Genomic DNA, 21,785 nt, shown 5'->3' on the forward strand with positions numbered 1-21,785 from the left:
CCTGCAGGTCAACATCACTGCTGCTCACAGCAGGAACACGTAACACACTCGGCCGCGCACGCATTTAGAAAACAACACAAAACACAGGGACGATGAGAACACGGCTCAGGTTGAAGAAACACGAGAGAGAAGGGGCGGGAGGCAGAGATTAGAGCGGGGGGAGGAGGGGGGAGGAGGTGAAGCAGAGCCTTGAGTCTCATCTCTGAGACACAACAACAGCACAGTGGACCAACACATGCAACAAGAAAGGAGGAAGAGGAGGAGGATGAGGAGGAGAAAACAAGTGGGCTTTTCTCTCTCTCTGCTTTCTGGCACATTTAATGGGTTCATGAAGGTTCCTCATGGTAACTTCATTATTAGTGGACATGAAAGAGCCACACACCTCTTCAGACTGAAGCATTCATAAAAGATGCTCGGTTATGAATCGGTAGTGGACATAAGAGCCCTTTTTCACACGAGCCAACAAACACATTCTGAAGTAAACTGAAAAAAAAAGATTTCCAGTGGACTAAACCCAGTACACCCAGTAAACGCTGTAAAAGACATAATGAGGAAGCGGAGCGCGTCTCCACAAGACAAACGGCCTCCTCCTCTGTGTGATTACACCCCGTCTGTTTGTAATAACTCAATTTAATCTGCCTTTCGATGCTTTTTTTTTCCAATCTCTTCCCGCAAATCATAACTGGTTTCCATTTTGTAAAAAGATGGCTCCTCAACAGCAACATATGCTTGCGTGGCGTTTTATTCTGCGATGACTCACTGTCCAACTCGCCCGCCGAGACGTCTCCCCCTCTCTCTATTTTAGCCTGTTTCTCCTCGTCCTCTCTCGTTAGGTCTGTCTCTTGCACTGGTTTTGTCACACTCCTCTCACTCTGTTTCTCTCCTCCTAATCCATCTTTCCTTCTGTCTCTCCAGCCTCCTCTCTGTCTCCCACCTTCCCTCCCACACTCCCTCCGGTTCTCACATGAAGGGGTGTAAACACGTCTTCCACACACGGCCTCAATGTGCCGAGCCAACACAGCCCCTAAAGATGCCTTGGAGGCAGGATTACACCGGAAAGAGAGGGAGGACGAGAGGAGGAGAAAAACAGTGAAAGAGAGACAGTGGTAAAGGGAAGCCAGAGCAACGTCAGTGGGGTAAGGAAAAGGAAACACACACACACACACACACACACACATATATATATATATATATATATATATATATATATATATATATATATATATATATATAAAGGAGAAAATGCAGGATAAAGGAAAATACGGGAGAGAGAAAAAAGTCTCATCAAAAAGCTTTCCTCCCCCTCACTGGAACACTTGGCCATGACCGAGGACTGAACCTCAGTGCTGAGCAACAGCTGCTACAAAACAGAGGAAACTACAAGGAAAAGAAGCTGCAGAAGAAGAAGAAGAAGAAGAAGAAGAAGAAGAAGAAGAAGAAGAAGAAGAAGAAGAAGAAGAAGAAGCAGCAGGGGGCTCTCAAAGTGATGCTGGTGGTGTTCAGGAGATGACCAGGATGTCTTAAGCTTGCTCTGGGGAAGATGGAGGTATAAATAGACCTGGGGAAGGGGAGGAAGAGGAGGAGGAGGAGGATGGGAGATGGAAAGGGGTTCAAACAGAGGGGAGGATAGCTTGTGAGCAGCTTGTGCCTTACACACACGCATCAAAGAGAAGATGAAGAAGAGAGAGCAATCCTCAGCGTCTCCATTCCTTCCCTCCATCCCTGTGGGTTAGGGTGGGGGCCAGACATGTAGAGGGCTGGTCCCTCACCACCAGGACTACACCGCCTCTCTGGCTCTCTGCTGTGTCAGTCAATGGTTGCTGTTGTTGTTGTTGTTGTTTGTTGAATGGACTCCTTCCATTCGGTGGTGAGAGCGAGCAGAATCCTCTCGGCCTCTACGAGCCGGTCCAAAGCAGAAAGAGAGAACCCAGCTGGTTCTACCTGGACCCACCCAGACCCAACCTGGACCCACCCGGAGCCCACCTGGATGAGAGGGGCCGCAATCAGTGTGGTCAGAACCATGGCGATGTTTTTTTCTGAATGCCACACTGAGGGAAACAAAAAGAAATGTATTGAACAGCTGAAATCTGATTTTGAATCAAACTCCTCTGATGGGTGTCCAGTTTTATCCAAGAGGCGTCCTGACCAATCGCTCAGCTCAAACCACCAGGAGGGCGGGACCAGTAGTGCCATGTGCTCCGCTTTCTAACACATCTTCTCCAGAGTGGAGACGGTCTGGTCTGTCACAGAATATCGTGAAACACGCCCCTTCACGGTTTCCTCAAAACCGATGGTTCAAATCTCACTTTGCCAATAGACGAAGAATAGCAACACGTCGTCACATCGCAGCAGCTGGAACAGGAAGTATCTGTTTAACTGCAGAATATGACAGATTATTAACGTAAGTGAACTCAAAAATGTCTTTAGTGCAGAATAACACAGTTAAAACACTGAACCGCGGCTTCTTAGTCGCACCGAGGAGTTCAGAATGATTTGTTTGGATCTGTTCGGAGTGTACGGTTCATTTGGAGCAACAATTTAAATGAGACGTGGAGAATGAAAGCTCGGTTTCTGAGGACGCGTCACATGGCACACATGATGTGTTCAGGGCCCATTTGTTTTGTTGTCGTGTGAGCACGCGTGTGTGTGTGTGTGTGTGTGTGTGTGAGAGAGGTTGGTATGATGACATCACACAAAGAATTCTTCATGTTTCACGACCTTTCCTGACTCTTTTTAGAGTTGCAGCAGAGCAGCTCTGTCTCTCCTCTTCTTCTCCGCTGTCACATCTTTGTTTCCTTCTCTCCCTCCTGCACATCCACCCACGCCACCTTCTTCATCCCTTCTTCTTTTTCTCTCCTTCACTCTTTAGTTCAGCTTGCAGCCAATAACCGTGGAATGAAAAGAAGCTTCCGACGCCACGAGGGGAACTGTTTTACACACACACACACACACACACACACACACCATCATGGGAAGCCAGTTTCCTATGAACTCTTCCCATTAGATTCCCGTCTCATGAAAGTGTAATGGCGGTAAATGGGCGCGCAGCGTGCAGCAGAGCCGCGGGGGGCTGAGTGTTTCTGAGAGAACCTCATGACGACTCACGACATCACAGCCCCGGGTCCTCAGGCGGCAGGACCCGCTCACAGGACCGTCTGTGGGCCTGTTATGGCGAGGAGGGCTCACCTGGCCCAGACCCGGTGCAGGGTGAGCCGTTCGGGTTAATCCGGCCGACAGATGGGTGAGTTGGAGGGGGGGGGGGGCTCCCGGGCCGAATGCTGCGACTGACCTATATTAATAATTCACATGCAGGATCTCCACGCAGCACGCAGCCCTGAGCAGGCGTGAGGATGAGGAGGGAGATAATGAGTCTTCCTCTCCTTAGTCCAGCCCTAAGAGTAACCTATCCTTGGGTTCCTCTCCTTAGTCCAGCCCTAAGAGTAACCTATCCTCATCTTCCTCTCCTTAGTCCAGCCCTAAGAGTAACCTATCCTCATCTTCCTCTCTTTAGTCCAGCCCTAAGAGTAACCTATCCTCATCTTCCTCTCCTTAGTCCAGCCCTAAGAGTAACCTATCCTCATCTTCCTCTCTTTAGTCCAGCCCTAAGAGTAACCTATCTTCATCTTCCTCTCCTTAGTCCAGCCCTAAGAGTAACTTATCCTCATCTTCCTCTCCTTAGTCCAGCCCTAAGAGTAACCTATCCTCGTCTTCCTCTCCTTAGTCCAGCCCTAAGAGTAACCTATCCTCGTCTTCCTCTCCTTAGTCCAGCCCTAAGGGTAACCTATCCTCGTCTTCCTCTCCTTAGTCCAGCCCTAAGAGTAACCTATCCTCGTCTTCCTCTCTTTAGTCCAGCCCTAAGAGTAACCTATCCTCATCTTCCTCTCCTTAGTCCAGCCCTAAGAGTACCCTATCCTCATCTTCCTTTCCTTAGTCCAGCCCTAAAACTCTCAATCACTCCTTCGGTCAGTGAGGAAGGGCTGCATGGTGGCCAGTGGTGAACTTCAAAAAGGGGAGTTATAACACACAACACCACTTATACTCTGCAAACTGCTTTCAACCAGCCCACCATGACACACTCATCTCTTCAGCTTGCTCTTTCCTGAATTATCCATGATTTCTATGATAACCAGACTCTGAACACAAACTATATATTTCCACATCATTTAATGTCATTAAATGTTTCATTAGGACTCAATTTAGGAGTCGCCCCCTGGTGGTAAGAACAGAGAATGTAGCTTTAACACATGAAGCATAGACTTCTATACAACCAGAGGAGTCGCCCCCTGGTGGTCAGGAGAGAGAATGCAGCTTTAACACATGAAGCATAGACTTCTATACAACCAGAGGAGTCGCCCCCTGGTGGTCAGGAGAGAGAATGCAGCTTTAACACATGAAGCATAGACTTCTATACAACCAGAGGAGTCGCCCCCCGGTGGTCAGGAGAGAGAATGCAGCTTTAACACATGAAGCATAGACTTCTATACAACCAGAGGAGTCGCCCCCTGGTGGTCAGGAGAGAGAATGCAGCTTTAACACATGAAGCATAGACTTCTATACAACCAGAGGAGTCGCCCCCTGGTGGTCAGGAGAGAGAATGCAGCTTTAACACATGAAGCATAGACTTCTATACAACCAGAGGAGTCGCCCCCTGGTGGTCAGGAGAGAGAATGCAGCTTTAACACATGAAGCATAGACTTCTATACAACCAGAGGAGTCGCCCCCTGGTGGTCAGGAGAGAGAATGCAGCTTTAACACATGAAGCATAGACTTCTATACAACCAGATAACTCAGTTATGAAGACAATACCAATCCAAAACACTTTGCATAACACGCATCAGATATATCTGTGATTTCCAATAAGTCTGAATGAAGGCAAGGAAGGAGGAGAGGAAAGGAGAGAAGAGAAGGAGACATGCCGTGTTATGGTGGGGGGTTGGGAGTCAAAGAGGCAGACCAGACTAGACGGTCTCTATGTCCCTCTGACCTCCTGTCTGAGTCTGTCTGTCTGTCTGTGTGTGTGTGTGTGTGTGTGTGTGTGTGTGTGTGTGTGTGTGTGTGTGTGTGTGTGTGTGTGTCCTCCCCAGCCAGACAATACAGCAGGCCCTGTGCCTGATTGGGGTCAGCTGGTGGCTGCTGAGGGGAGAAGAGGGGGAGAAGTGTGGGGGAGGTAGGTATCAGACACCGCTGTCTGACTTACAGTGTCTGGAGGGAGAGGGGGAGGAAGAGGAAGAGCGCCCCTCTTTTTGACGCCCACACACGTCCTTTACATCACTTCTGGCTGGAGGTGAAACTGGGTTAAAATGTTAAAAATAATAATAATAATAATAATAACGTATTGTTCCATAGAGTGCTGCAGGGATGAGCCTAAACTCCAGAAGTGAGTCAGCATTTGTGAAGCTCTTCAGTCTCTTTATAAAGTCTCTTTTAAAGTCTTTTCAAAAAGGCAGTTGCTAACAAGTGAAGCTACACAACGTGGATCCGGCCCACTGACCGCAGAGCGCCGGGCCGCCTGAGCGGAGGGGAGTTGAGCTACTTCACGTTCACCAGTCATATCAGGCCAAGTGCACGCTTCGGGACAACGTGGAGGTGAAGCTTCTTCTAGCTCAAAGGACTGTGGAGGCTTCACTTGTTGGAGTGGTCATTTAAAATGAAGGACCATTAAACAATGTATATATTTATGTATCATGAAATAGGATTAAATAATGGCACCATCAGCGTACGGGTTCTGCAGTAAATACCACTTCTTTCCTCTAAAACTACCCAGAACTTTGGATTATTAATAACCTGAGGCTCACCACGATGCTTTCCTTCTTCTTGTAGTCCCTTTTTGTCTCTTTTTGTGAAGACACAAGAAAGACATTCACTCTTAAGAAATTGGACTCAGATGATTTATTGTTTTTTTTCCATTAAAAAAGAACCTTAACCAACTAGTCATCATCAAACTATTTGCTGAATCAATCAATTGGCTCTCATGCAGGTGGAACTTCAAACAACTGGATGAAATCCTTGTTGCTCTCTGGGTGAATTACACTTACTATATCATCATCATCATCATCGTCATCATCATGGGAGACTTGAGTGAGTAAAGCTAGTAGCGGCTAGCTTAAGCAGAGCTAGCAGGTCGAGGAAGCTCACTTCTTCCCCGCTCCACTCTGCTGATTCTGTGATCAGTGGCTTCCCACATCAGCTCTCATGCACCTTTCTGTATGCTTTGACAAGAGAAAACACATCTGCCTGACACTTCTAACGAGGTGGAGGATTCATCCCTCAGAATAAACGGCTGGTTTCGGCTTCATTTCCTTCCAGTGCATGACTCAATAATGAACTTACTACTTCAATAACATGAGAAGGAGACGCTCAGCAGTGAGTAGACAACAAACTGCAAACTGAAACTCCTGCTTGTGCAAGAGAACTTTTAAAAGTCATGCAAATTATTTCCTTTGTGCATGGTATGGAAATGGTTATGACCACATAACCACATGGTTATGCCCTCTCCCCCTTCCCTTCCCCCTCCTCTCCCATGTAACACCCCTTTGGAGACGTCACCACGTAAGCCTCTTCAAAAGCCAAAGAAAATCCTCCAAAACCACTTGAAGAGGCATGTCATTATTCCAGTCTGGGTGTTCCTGCGCACATAAACAAACGGATTACCCAAAAATATGACAAACAGCAGGCGGCAACGCAGTTCTGCTCCATTCCTCTTCTTTCTTTTTTACCCGGTTTTCTCTCATACGATGCAAAAAAACTGAGTTTGTAATTTCAAAGAGATAATCTCTGCTTTGTTTCATGAGAGAGAGAGAGAGAGAGAGAGAGAGAGAGAGAGAGAGAGAGAGAGAGACGCTGTGGCTCACAAAGGGTAATAAACATGCCAAACGGTTTGATTTGTCTCAATGTGAGGAAACAAATCTGCAACATGGCGGAAAAAAAATAAAAATAAAAAGACAAATGTGTCTGGAGCGCAGCGCCTTGATTGACGTGTCCCTGCGCACGTGTCCCCTACGTGCATGTTCCCGTGCATGCACGTGTCCTGTGCGTGCATGTGTCCTGTGTGTGTGTCCTGTGCGTTCATGTGTCCTGTGTGTGTGCATGTGCCCTATGTGTGTGTCCTGTGTGTGTGTCCTATGTGTGTGTCCTGTGTCCGTGTCCCATGCATGTGTCCTGTGCATGCATGTGTCCTGTGCATGTGTCCTATGTGTGTGTCCTGTGTCCGTGTCCCATGCATGTGTCCTGTGCGTGCATGTGTCCTGTGTGTGTCTCCTGTGCGTGCATGTGTCCTGTGCGTGTGTCCTATGTGTGTGTCCTGTGTGTGTGTCCTGTGCGTGTGTCCTGTGTGTGTCCTGTGTGTGTGTGTGTCCCGTGCATGCGTCCTGTGCATGCATGGGACGCAGCAGCCAGCGGGGCTGATTCCTTCACTGGGACTCTTCAGCATCTCAAGCCGTCAGTCTGGGTGTAAAGAGATGTTGACTGACACAGCAGACCACAAACTAACACATACACACACACACACACACACACACACACACGGACTACCAATCTGCCCTGGTCCCAAGGGCCTTGTGGGGCCCGGGTGTGTTGGGGGTGCAGCAGACACAAAGGGAGCCCCGGCAGCAGTGACGAGGTCCTGAATGCTGCTGGAGCAGCGGCGTGCTGCCGGAGAGAGTCGGGGTCTAACAGGGTCTCGTTCCTTTGGACCTGGGAAGAGGTCGCCTGAACTTGACCCGGCTGAGGTGGGCCGGCCGCTCCGTTTACCCACAATGCTCGTGGCTTCAGGAGGTCATAAACACGACCACGAGAAGGGAGAGCGTTAACGGTGGTCCAGCTGATTTATGTCAAAAAAGAAAAATGACCCCAAAAAAAAGAAAGAAGAAGAAAAGAAGCCATGCCCCGTCCTCTTTTCTCCCTGCTGCGTCACACATCGCACAACATCCGGACAACTGGTGTGAGAGCTCAGGAGCACGGACACAAAGAGCCCAAACCAACACAGGAAGTCACACAGCGACCACACAGCTCCCATCCACACGGCGCTTCTGCACAACGACAGCAGAAATATTCATTTAAAGAAAAATACAAAAAGTGCCCTGGGCTGTTTTCAAGCAAACAAACAAATGTTATGTTTGCATTCAGTGGTGCTCGGCCTCAAAAACACAGCGCTGTGGTCGGAGACTCCTCCAGGCGTCGGGAGGCCTGTTTGAAGTTTCCACCCTTATTAAATAACCGGAGGATCATATCAGTCATTAAGAGGAATTAGAAGCTTTTTGACCTTCTTCCTAACAATTAGAGGAAATGACTCAACCAGAACCACGACAGAATTTGATTTAAAAGTCTTGCAAAACAACTAAAGGAGCAAAGTAATTAACAATCACATGCATAATAAATGAAAAATAATGTCTTCAACCTCATTGACCCAGTGGTTAAAATCGATTAATGAGCAAAACTTTGTTCAAACTCACACTATTAATATCTTAATAATGGAGATCACTAAAAGTTCACAATAAGTCCCAAATATGTGAGTATGAACTATGAGGGAAATGTGTAAATTTGGATTAAGGAGCAGTGACAGAGAGACACTGTATGTCACTGGTAAACCTGTCAATCACCCTGTAGCCCCGCCCCTAAAGCGTCCCCTTATTATGGCCTGTTTGACTCTAGCAGACCATAATGTACTAAATGAACATTATGCTGTATAGAAGAAGACTAGAAACTAGAGATTGAGACATAAACTCATGTTTACAATGTTTACTGAGGGAATACATCAAGAGAGAAGTAGAGTCACTTATATAGACTTCTATACAACCAGAGGAGTCGCCCCCTGGTGGTCAGGAGAGAGAATGCAGCTTTAACACATGAAGCATAGACTTCTATACAACCAGAGGAGTCGCCCCCTGGTGGTCAGTGGAGAGAATGCAGCTTTAACACATGAAACATAGACTTCTATACAACCAGAGGAGTCACCCCCTGGTGGTCAGGAGAGAGAATGCAGCTTTAACACATGAAGCATAGACTTCTATACAACCAGAGGAGTCGCCCCCTGGTGGTCAGGAGAGAGAATGCAGCTTTAACACATGAAGCATAGACTTCTATACAACCAGAGGAGTCACCCCCTGGTGGTCAGGAGAGAGAATGCAGCTTTAACACATGAAGCATAGACTTCTATACAACCCGAGGAGTCGCCCCCTGGTGGTCAGGAGAGAGAATGCAGCTTTAACACATGAAGCTTTGACTTCTATACAACCAAAGGAGTCGCCCCCTGGTGGTCAGGAGAGAGAATGCAGCTTTAACACATGAAGCCTTGACTTCTATACAACCAGAGGAGTCGCCCCCTGGTGGTCAGGAGAGAGAATGCAGCTTTAACACATAAAGCATGGACTTCTATACAACCAGAGGAGTCGCCCCCTGGTGGTCAGGAGAGAGAATGCAGCTTTAACACATGAAGCCTTGACTTCTATACAACCAGAGGAGTCGCCCCCTGGTGGTCAGGAGAGAGAATGCAGCTTTAACACATAACGCATGGACTTCTATACAACCAAAGGAGTCGCCCCCTGGTGGTCAGGAGAGAGAATGCAGCTTTAACACATGAAGCATAGACTTCTATACAACCAGAGGAGTCGCCCCCTGGTGGTCAGGAGAGAGAATGCAGCTTTAACACATGAAGCATAGACTTCTATACAACCAGAGGAGTCGCCCCCTGGTGGTCAGGAGAGAGAATGCAGCTTTAACACATGAAGCATAGACTTCTATACAACCAGAGGAGTCGCCCCCTGGTGGTCAGGAGAGAGAATGCAGCTTTAACACATGAAGCATAGACTTCACTCTTCAGGACCGGAGGTCGCCTCCTGCTGGCAGCCAACGGTGCTGAAAGTTCTCATGGAGCAAACTAAGACAGTGTGATCATGAGAGAGAACCGAAGGGTTTTCAGCTTTAACCCTCGGACGAGAGCCGTGCCGAGCTGGCGGTCGTGGGAGGGGAGTACTGGGTTTTAAAGGGTTAAAGGAAACACTAACTATGGACTGAATGGTGAAAGTTAAGAGCAATATTTCGCCACCTTGACATGTCGTAGTCTGCTGTATTGATGCAATGGATAACTTCAGGACATGGATATGTTTGCAGTGTGCTTCTCTGTAGCAGAATATGTGCTGAAGTCACCTGAGCCAGCGGAGTGCGTCTGCAGGTCAACCCCCACGGTGCACAAACCACTCTGATTTATGTAAAACAAGGAGCTCTTTCTTAACCCCCGGTCACTGCTGTAACCCTCAGCTCAGGGGAGGTGCAGACTAAATAAGGCTCCAGTGAGAGACACTCACCGAGTGTAGAAATTCCCCCTGAAATTAATTACAGGAGCAGTAATCGTGAAAAAAGGTAAGGAAAAAAATCTGTCTGGCAGGAGGAAAAAAAGAAAAGATTTTTTCCCCTCTTAAATGGTGTTTGGCTGTCTTTGCCACTCCCCTCTCCAAGGTCTCACAACCTCGAGCCAGACTCTTTTAAACCAGGGCTAATTATTGGAAATCATTAATAATAAAAATGAAATAAAACCTAATTCCAAACCGAACAACACCTCCACAAACAAGCCGAACATGGAGGGAAAAAAAGAGTAAAAAAACAAGCCCCAAACAAACAACAAAGAGCTTAGTGAGAGATTGCATTGGCTGTCTGGCGGGAGACGCAGGGTAAATATTGGCTGAGCCGGCGAGCGGCTGCCTGCATATATCTGAGTGGAAACGCGTGCGTGCGCCTATGTGTGCATGTTTTTTGCGCGTGCGTTTCTTTTTTTGAGGGGCGGGTCAACAAGTAGCCGACGTGCGTGCGTGTCTGGCCTCGGGGAAGTTGACAGACGACCCACAGGATTACAGCGCAGGCCGTTTCCACCCGGAGGCTGCTGCTGCAGACTCAGAGACGCGGCGCCGCGGCCGATCCGCACCGGGGATGCATACCGCTTGGTTTTCAGGTGCCGTACGATGACGAGTAGAAATGTGCCGATCCTCGATAGGGATGTCACAGGAAAAGACACTTTGGCACCAAGTCTGGAAACCGTGACAGAACCGTACGTCCCGGGGCTCGCGGTCGTCCCGGAGCTCGCGGTCGTCCCGAAGCTCGCGGTCGTCCCGAAGCTCGGGGTCGTCCCAGGCACGGTAGAAAAGATGGCCGAAGATGCTACAATGTGAACGACATGCTGACACCGGCAGGAGACGATCTGGTGGGCAGAACCGTGAGCAGCCGGTGGGCAGAACCGTGCTGCCAGTAGCTCACCAGGGAGGATGCATCCAGGTACATATTGATGCGTTCAAGCTCTGTTCAGTAAAAACGAGTATTAGGCTAAAGTAAATTATAACACTATCCTGATGGGTATAAATCAGCTTTCCTTTCTTACCGTGGTATTGAAGCTTTTGGAAAATCTTTGGATTTTACCGGCATTGACGAGTACGGTTCTTTGTATCCAGCATCCCTATCTGATAAGAACCTTGGCTTTATTTGATACGAAATGCCAATGTTTTTAAACGTTACATGTCTTAACCATATAGAAACTTGACCACCGCCACCAAGATGACGTCTTTTGAATGAAAGATGTTTGCATTAGGAACCAGTGAATGATCTCATGCAGTTGGCGTAGAACGTCCCCATGTGTTGAGGAGAAGACAGGACCTAGAGGAGGAAGAGTCCATACAAGATGAAATGACCAACGAGATACCTGCAGGGACGATGCCTCCACACAGAAACCCAACTTCCTACAACAGTAGATCAAACATCACTGAGGGTTAAAAATGACAATCGATGAAAGAGGATTTTAACTGCAGGTTGAAAAACAAGCACAAACGCAGCAAAGTCTTTATGACGCCGTTGACCTCAGGACTTCACAATACCTCCAGACTGTTAAACACCACACCTGTAAGACCAGCAAACCACAATGAGCACGTTACAAGTCTGTCCTCCAACGTGAATCCCAGTCAGTGTGCGGGCGGTTCGAATCCGGGCCGTGACACACTGTCTGCACTGTGATTCCCTCTGTGTTTTCGCGGTCCCTTTCAATTCCCCTCCCCGTCTGAATGAAGAGGAAACACACCAGCGAGACCGCCCGCTCCGCTTTAAAAAGAGGAAAGAAAAAAGAAAAAAAAACGGCAGACTGTAGCTCTTTTCTTCAGCCACAGAAATCATCAAAGCATGAGCTACATTATTCAGCCTTTGCCGAGTCTGCATGACAACACGGCCGACAAACAAGAGCTCTTTTCAAAACCAGACGGCCGCTACAGTAGGACACGGCTATTTCCAACCACTTGTGAATTGAGCTCCCTCCAACTGGTGAGACGTTCGGATGGCGAGGAATACGTTAAAAATACTGGGCCGGCATCTCATGAGCACCAACAGACACGAGCATGATCCTAAACGCAGCACGTCGTTTATTATGCACTTAAATACACCATTATTTGACTTTGGGGGGTTTCTTTCTGCAGCTCTGCTCGTCCAGCTCTCTGCTGGATTATCTAATTAAGCTCTCTGCTGTATCAGTGTGTCTGTGGATGCACCCGTTCATGCCCGGCCGCGTGGGGATCTTTTTTCCTGGCTGGCAATACGATGATGCCACAGAAAAAAACAACAAAAAAAACAAATGGTAGAACACTAGTTTTGTCTGTGACACACACACACACACACACACACACACACACACACAGACACACACTCTCCTTGGTTACAATGTGGCGTCAGCAGAAACCCCGCTCTGCTGCCAAATCTACATCTAATATCCTGCCTTCACCTCCCTCTGCCCAGGCCTGGCCCCGGCCCCCGATGGAAACTACACATCACTGTAACCCTGTCCGTGTGTCTGCAGCCCGTCTGTGTGTGCGTCCGTCAATGCGTCTGGCTTTAGATGCGTCTGTCCGCTGTTTATATCGCTGTCCCTACTTGTCTGGCTTTTTCCTGGTGGTGAATCTTTACCCGCCTGTCTGCTGTGTGTCCTTCTCGTGTTTATTTGTCTTCCGTCTGTCTGCAGACCCATCAGACTTGGACACAAACACACACACACACACACTGTTTGTCCTCTGTCTGTCTGTCTGTCTGTCTGTCTGTCTGTCTGTCTGTCTGTCTGTCTGTCTGCTCCCGCTGTGTGTCTTCAGTCATAAAGAGGAACATCTGCAGTAGATCTGGCAGCAGTGTTGGGGCCGAGCTGATAATGATAGTTTCTCTGTGCTGCTCAGGAGGCGGACAGACATAACATACCATTCGAGCGTTTCCTGTCTGTGCTGACAGGCAAACTATTTAACCCTCTGTGGTGATCCTTCGGAGCATGTGCACACAGCCCGGCAGGCCCAATCGGCTGCAAGTATATAGATAGAAAAAGCCTTTGGGTGATAAACCGTCTTGGAAAAAGTACAGTAGGAAGAAACAGAGAAGGAGAAAGTCACTGTGTGTCGTTCAGAGGGAAGTAGAGAGAAATGTAAGTTTGTTAGCTGCTAATGCTCCAAGAATATGATTAAGTACTGCAAGCTCACTGTTGCAGCACCACTGTGTAACATAACTATTACTATGTAATGTAACTATTACTATGTAACATAACTATTACTATGTAATGTAACTATTACTATGTAATGTAACTATTACTATGTAACGTAACTACAACTATGTAACATAACTTAACTATGTAAAATAACTACAACTATGTAACGTAACTTAACTATGTAAAATAACTACAACTATGTAATGTAACTTTTTGTAACGTAACAAGAACTATGTAACGTAACAAGAACTATAAAACGTAAGTAGAACTATAAAACGTAACTTTAACTATGTAACGTAACTATAACTACACAACAAAACTATAATTATGTAACAAAACTACAACTATGGAACAAAAATCTAACTATGTAACCAAACGACAACTATGTAATGGAACTATATAAACTATGTTATATAAACTATGTAACGAATATAGAACTAGAACTATCCAACAAGCATAGAACTATGTCATGAAAACAAATATAGAACTATGTAACGACTATAGAACTATGTACTACTATAAAACTATGTAACACTATAGAACCATGTAATGACTATAGAACCATGTAACGACTATAGGACTGTGTAATGAATATAGAACTATGCAACACTATATGACTATGTATTGACTATAGAACTATGTACTGAACATAGACCTATCAACTATAGAACAATGTATTGACGATAGAACTATGTAACACTATAGAACTATGTACTACTATAAAACTATGTAACACTATAGAACTATGTACTACTATAAAACTATGTAACACTATAGAACTATGTAATGACTATAGAACTATGTAATGACTATAGGACTGTGTACTACTAAAGAACTACGTAATGAATATAGAACTACGTATTGACTATACAACTATGACTATTGAACAATGTAATGAATATATAACTATGTAATAAATATAAAACTATGCAATGAATATTGAAGTATGTACTGAATATAGAAATATGTAATGAATATAGAACTATGTACTACTATAGAACTATGTAACACTATATAATTATGCATCAATATATAACTATCTATATAACTATTTAACGACTATAGAACTATGTAATGAATATAAAACTATGTAACACCATAGAAATATGTAATACTATAGAAGCATGTAACACTCTAGAACTATGTATGACATAAAGTTTGTGAAGCAATGTAAACTCAGTGAGGAGGGTTCTCGAGACCACTAAAGACCAGACTAAAGTACCAAACCCCCATAAGTGGTCCGAATCCCCGTAAAGTCTGCATCAGACCACTACCACACTAAGTCCCGGAGGAGACCGGCTCACAGCCGGTTAACAGCAGACTCTTCATGACGACTTGTCTGATTTGTTGTCCCTCCTGTCGCCACACTGGAGCGTGCACATCCACCGGATTAAGCGCTAAAGTACCCCGGTAGGTGATTTTCACGGTCAGGAGCAACGCAACACATTTGCATTGTACTCACATATCTCCATTCCCTGTGGCTGGGAAGCGGTGCAGTTGCAGGAGCAGGTGACATTGGAGTTGTCGGGGCCGCCAGGGGCCGTTAGGTTTGGCATGGGGCTGGGCAGACCGGGACACCGCTCCGGGGTGAGAGCCGCCGCCGCCGCCGCCACCGTCGGGGCCCCACGACTGGAAAACAAGAGAAAACTTCCAGGCAGCGGCAGCAGAGTCCGCCGCGACGAGTAACTCCCGACAGTTTCGCACTTATTCCGCACGGTTCCCCTCACGCCATGTTGGCCTCGCAGCGGCTCGCGGAGTGAACTAGAAGGCGGGTCGGGGACGAGCCACTGCCCGGGCTAACGCATTGTGGAGTTGGGTTTATTCCGTTCCTTCCTCCGCCGCTGAGCGCAGCTGTCCTTCCTCTACTGTAGAGAGCGCACACACAGCGGGACCACGCCGCGCCCACTGACTGACAGACCGCCGCGGCGGCCAATCGGAGGGCTCCGGGGGCGGGACAGACGAGGGGAAGAGACGTGCTGCCTTCAGGAGCGGGCAGACATACCGGACTCTGTACTTGAACCGGCGCACAATATGTTAAAATTCCTGATACACTTGGAGTTCTGTGGAGAGCACCAACAGAGGGGTCTGGACTCACAATGGCGCACGTGCCAGGTCGTGTTAGCTCATTAGCACATCATCTGACCCGACCGTGTTATAATAGGAAAACACAGATTGTACGATGCAACATTACACATACTTTTTGTTTAGTTACACCAAAAATAGAAATAGATCATCAAAAAAATTGAGACAAATCTTGTTCTTGTTCTCTTCTTGCCAGGGACTAGCGTGAGGAAATAAACATCTTTTGGGTCTCTGGAAATCTTTAAATGAGAAAAGACAATTTTTTGTTGTTTATGCAAGGGCCCTGCTTCTTGCTGTCTGGTGTCAGAGGGGCCTACTAAATATTCATGAAGACACTTGCATATATTAGCTGCAGAATGCATTAATTGGCTATCGTGCGGCCTGACTATTCATAAATATTACAATTTATACGGCTCAGAGTGCTGCACCTGTTTAGCAGACTACTCTCTTTGTAGTTGAGTCTGACGTATTTGCTTTTGAGAACCAAAAAGTGCCACAAATATATACTGACTTGCCCTGCAAAATAATTTATGGCATGTGATTTGTAAAGTTGATCATTTTGCCAGAATGAAACTACTGTTGCTGCAACATTATCTCTGTATGCATTGACACACATATTCACAGCGAGGATGTGGAGCCGTACCAGGAGGCCCTGAAGGCAGCAACAGAGCAGGGATGGGGCAGGGGTGATATGTTTGTGTGTGTGTGTGTGTGTGTGTGTGTGTGTGTGTGTGTGTGTGTGTGTGTGTGTGTGTGTCTGGCTCGGTGGGGGGGGTCGTCACCGGCTGACCTGACTGACTCAGAGAGCTAGCAGACGGCCGGGTCGTGGTTGACAATGGCTGTGGGAGAGCACAGGGAGGGAGACAGACGGGGGAGGAGGGGGAGGGAGGGAGGGGGGGGGGGTCTGGTGTGTTATTCGGGGGAGCGTGGGGGGAGCGTTTCGAGTTTCACTCCCTTGTTACGGCGGGCTGCAGCCAATAGAGACAGCTCTTTGGAGGGGGCTAACCTTGAGGTGACCCCCGCACCAGTCTTGTGGTTCAGAGGGCACATGTGCACCCCTTCCCCCAACCCCCACCTCCCCCCTACACACACACACACACACACACACACACACACACTATAGTGCAGACCGTCGGCAGTCTATAAATAAACTCGGCTGTTCCAATCAGAGAGAGAGGATCTGAATGCCGCTCTTGACCAGAAGGTTCCCAAACTAAGAAGTCTTTGAAGGCTTGATTCTGACTTCCTGCACACGGTGATGAAGACGACCACGGAGACCCTCCAGATCAGAGACCGGCTCTCTATCCACGACTGCAGCACATCATGGAAGAGATTATGTGGTAACGTACAGGCGACGTCTGCTCTGAGGAACGTCTGTCTGCCGGAGCAGCTGCAACCAAAGGCAATAAAATGCTCCTCTGAGAAGGAAAACAAGTCAACGAGGAAAGCAAAGACCTCCAGCAGATGTTGCAGGTTAGCCGCCGCGTCACTAGCCAAGTTTCAAGTCCAATCATGTGAAGATATTTTTCCTTGACGGCGTCCACGCTCTCCTCCTGCGACAGTTCTGGAAAGGTGGAGGGAAAGAAAAGTGTGTGACCCCGACGCAATTTACAAAACGGCGGCAGCTGTCATCGTTTTTATTGAAGCAACAAATTGAGACGCCGCTGAAGCGGCAAAATAAAAACCATGGAGGGGCTGCTGGAGAAGGGAGGGTGGGGGTGGGGGGGCCTTGATGTGAGGTCATTCTTATGTCCTCACACACACACACACACACGCATGTACGAAACACATTCCAGACACACACCCTCCAGACAAGCTCATCTACCACACACACACACGCACGCACACACACACACACACTCAGGCGAGCACACATCGATCCTCGTCCCCTGCAGCCCACCTTTATCCACTCACACAAAAAAACTGTCCACCGGCCGCCAACACAGCACTTACACACACACTCAGACACACACTCAGACACACGCGCACACACACATGCGCGGTCTGTCTGGAGCGTCAATTCAGTCCCCCGGGGAGCGCGCAGGGTGACACGCTAACAGGCCAGACCAGACAGCCAGCAGACAGATAAATACACGGCACGGCTGAATACCAAATGCACTCTGTCTACCACCCCCCATGACTGCAGCCTGCACACACACACACACACACACACACACACACACACTAGCACGCATAGCCTCACTGCGTCTCTCTCGGGAAACGTCTGTCTCTTCTTGTATTTGAGGAATACTAACTTTAGGTCGAGAGGTTAATCTCAACCGGCACGTGTGCTCGAGTCTATATTAAGATCTTTGGGCTTCTACTGCAGACGCATGGTGTCATGTTGTGTTGCCAGCACGTGACATCTCTATGCCCAAAATACCTCTGGATACCTCTATATATCTCTATATATCTCTACATATCTCTTTATATCTCTGTATATCTCGAGACTTATAGATTTTTTGTTTTATTTCATTTTAAACGTAGGAACCTCCGGCACGTTGACTCGCCGCTGCTGACATTCCACTCCACGTTCTCCGCCAGGAGCTGTGCATGTGTGTGTCTGTGTGCGTTCAGATGTTTTGAATGTTTGAAGATAGGCTTTAAGAAGACGTTTCCCAACGCGAGCAGGAGACAGACGACTGACAGCAGAGGCTGGAAGGGTTTGGTGGTTTGAGACCCTGAACGCATCAGACATGTGATCCGGCTGAGACCCTGTGTGAATGTATTCAAACAGGCAGCGCAGTGAGCAGCCTCAGGGGTACGAGGTCCCCACCCCTCACCTCCACAGGACGGTCGTGGGGCTGCGGACAGAGCGCCACGTCACAGCGCCATCTCGTGGCTCGGCTCGGAAGCGCTCCGTTGTGTGCGTCGTCCCCCAAAAACATGGGCAGGGAAGAACAGTTCCACTTCTGGTGTTTCAGTCACTGCCATCGCTCCTGAAGCCAGCGCCGCCTCCCCGGGCACGGGGCGAAGCTTCGAATCAATTACGACTCGTCTTCATCAGAAAGACCAGGAGGGGACGCGCAGTCGGGGGGGTCGCATCCTGCAGCTGGAGCAGAGACGGGCTCTTGTTGTCGCCCGGAGGCCGCGAGGCTGAGAGAGCACTCTGCATTCATGAGCACAAAGTCCATGAGAAGCATAGAGTGGAAAGGAGAACAAGAATGCTATATATAAATATACAGCACTTTACTGTGGAGAGGACTCTTGTTTTGATGGACAGAAGTATGTGCCGTCTTTTGGTCTAGAAATCTGAATGCAACAGCATGCGATCATGTTTTAGACCAGTCCTTCTCAAGCTCGCGAGATATTTTCTTTCAGTGGTCAAATAAATTAGCGTCATTTCTTCCGAAGTCTTTTATCTAACGTTTATATCTGCAGTTCCCTTTTGAGCCACATGAGGAAGCCTGAATATTCACATTGTTCTGATAATTGCAGCCCGCTTATTAAATTGAACGTAATATGAGTACTTTCTGTTTGTTAAGCTGACGAGAGGGAAAAATCAAAGCCTGCTATCTCCACGTTAAATGCTTTTATTTGGTCTCATTTACAAAGTATTTAACTTCGGCACATATGTTTTCATTCGCACAAATTATGCCTTGTCAAACGTCTACGACCGATTGGAAATTGGGTCACGATGGTCTGTCCTATTTTAAAAAAACAGAACAAAACAGTTTAAAGGGCCACCACTGATTTTACATGGAGTTTGGGTCACTCGTCATCATCATCACTGGGTGAACGACGACATGAACAACAAAGTTGTTGAAACCAACGTGAGCGCTAGCTAGCGTTAGCTGGTGGCAGCCGTTGGGCAGCACGAACCCGCTAGGCTAAATAACAGCGCGGACAGCTAACGTTGAGGGAGAATGAAGACATCATCGTGCACGAGCCTGGAGGTGATGGACCTCTGGGGGGAGTTGGATCACTGACGGACGGCCGGGGGCTCGTCCCCTCACGGTGGCTCTACCTGACGCTCTTGTGGAGCAAATTAGAAAATGCTTCCTCTATTCCTCGCCGATTGATTCAGTTGGTGCAAAGCTTCGTCGTAGAACAGAGACATTTTCACTTCCTTTCCCGGTTCAGATCAATCCCTGGTGCTCTACTACCAACGTGCTGTACGTTCGGCTGATGGCGAACCTCCAACGCTCACGGCATCCATTGTGGTACTCCGTTGAACTTGATCAGATCCCGCCACAAGAATCCACCTGCACCCCTTTGAAACCCACTCAACACACTTCAAGCCAGCATATAAACTGCAGTAAAACAGTTTCTATACTGCGTCTCCTAAAGCTTGTTTACCCAAAAAGAAAAGAAAACCCTCCAGCGGGCTGCCGCCGCCATCATGGGACTTCTGTGATGAAAGTACTCGCGCATGACGGAGATCCATTTGGACTCTGACATAACATTTTCAGTCAGACTAATAACTTGGGGGAAGAAAAAAAACCCACACACCCCGTGACTTGTGTGTGCACTCGGTTTTGCTGAATGACGTTCCAAATGTCAGGACAAAAGATGGATATGACTCAGCTCTAATACCAAGGCTGGATGGGATTCATGAATTAACCGCAATGCATCTCGCCAGCTGACGGAGGGAGGATGAGGAGGGTGGGGGGGGCGTCTCCGGCGGAGCTTGAAGTAACAGAGAGGCCTCTCCAGACAGTCAGGCTGCAGAGAGAAAGAGTTGCGTTCAATAGAAAAATGAAAACGGCTGGCGCACCACATCATGTTTTGCTGCTTCCTGCCCTCGTCTGGCTGCGGCGCCGTGTCATATCCTGTCCACACAGGTGCACCAGCTGTCTGGTCTCTCCACCCCTGTCATTTCTAAACACACACACACACACACACACTCGCTTCCACCCCGTCATTTAAAAAAAGAACCCCCTCCCTACCTCTCTTTCTGCTGCAGGCACCACTGCAATGACACCACGGCACTCGCTGGAAAAGTTGGGGGACAAGAGGGAAAGAAAAGTGACAGGAAGACGACAGTGTGTGTGTGTGTGTGTGTGTGTGTGTGTGTGTGTGTGTGTGTGTGTGTGTGTGTGTGTGTGTGTGTGTCCGTCCAAGTTTGGGTTTGAACGAGAGGGAGACAGATTGAAAGAGACAGATGCAGAAAGAGATAGACGGAGCCCGAGGTGGAGGATACTTGACGGAGTGAACGAACTAATGAAGAGGACACAGGAGGAGAGAAGAAGAGGAGAGAACAGGGAGAGAGGAGAAGGAGAGAGGGAGTGAGAGCAGCCAGTGAGTCAGGGAGAGAGGGAGCAGACCCAGACAGGGAGAAGGAGTAGATAATCAGCAGGTATTGAGCTGGCTCACCCCGCGTAGGGCCCTGCTGAGCATGGTAATGGGCTGTCTGCCCAGCTGGCCGATGAGCTCATGTCTGGCTCTAATGCCAATCTCACAGAACTGGCACACGGCTCCACGGGCCGGGCGCAGACGCAGCGCCGCCGCCACGCCGCCGCAAAGAAAGAGAGGAAGGACACGGAGCTGCTGAGAGAGGACGACAGAGAGAGAGAGAGAGTTAGTGTGTGTGTGTGTGTGTGTGTGTGTGTGTGTGTGTCAGCCAGTTCCGTCACAAAAATGATAAGAGCCCCAGACCAGACGGCAATAATCACACAGCCAGGACACACAGCGGCTATAATGTATATGTGTGTGTGTGTGTGTGTGTGTGTGTGTGTGTGTGTGTGTGTGTGTGTGTGTGTGTGTGTGTGTGTAAAAGAGAGCAAGGAGAGATAAAATGAAGGCGAGCAAAAGAGCGACTGTGTGTGTGTGTGTTGTTTTATGCACCCATAAACAGCAGTGATTACAGAGGGTGGATGGTGCAGGTTATTGCCTCCCGCTGTTAGGAGTCCACACACACACACGCACACGCACACAAACACACACGCACGCACACACTCTCTCTCTCTCTCTCTCTGAAACACACCTATTGTTCAAACATGAACTCACAAGATGTATTTGTATGTATGAGAATACGTACATGCATTCTCTCTCTCCGGTTGTGTCGTATGCTAATGTCGTATCAACATATAAATACATGCTAACATGTAAACGTGCAGACGGTCAACAGCACTGCTTTTAAAAAGTGCGCTATTGTTATGATCCAGTACTTGTGTTTGCGTTTACTCTTCTATCCCCAGGTCTTCCGCCCAGACAGCGCTGCGTTAGCGCTGCGTTAGCGCTGCGTTAGCGCTGCGTTAGCGCTGCGTTAGCCGCG

At 48.0% G+C, this 21,785-nt stretch overlaps 1 protein-coding gene across 1 annotated transcript in view; it reads right to left on the reverse strand.

The window, feature by feature from the left end:
- The window catches only part of ldlrad4b (low density lipoprotein receptor class A domain containing 4b), a 30,889-nt gene extending 15,538 nt beyond the window's left edge, over positions 1 to 15,351 (reverse strand). The window contains exon 1 of the mRNA XM_068570660.1: positions 14,949 to 15,351. Coding sequence (XP_068426761.1) covers positions 14,949 to 15,042 — 94 coding nt within the window. The 5' untranslated portion in view covers positions 15,043 to 15,351. The remainder of the gene's footprint in view (positions 1 to 14,948) is intronic.
- Between the last annotated feature and the right edge of the window lie 6,434 nt (positions 15,352 to 21,785).

Source organism: Clinocottus analis, unplaced genomic scaffold, assembly GCF_023055335.1.
Source record: "Clinocottus analis isolate CAN_PGR_092001 unplaced genomic scaffold, fCliAna1.0.p SCAF_9, whole genome shotgun sequence".
Classification (NCBI taxonomy): domain Eukaryota; kingdom Metazoa; phylum Chordata; class Actinopteri; order Perciformes; family Cottidae; genus Clinocottus; species Clinocottus analis.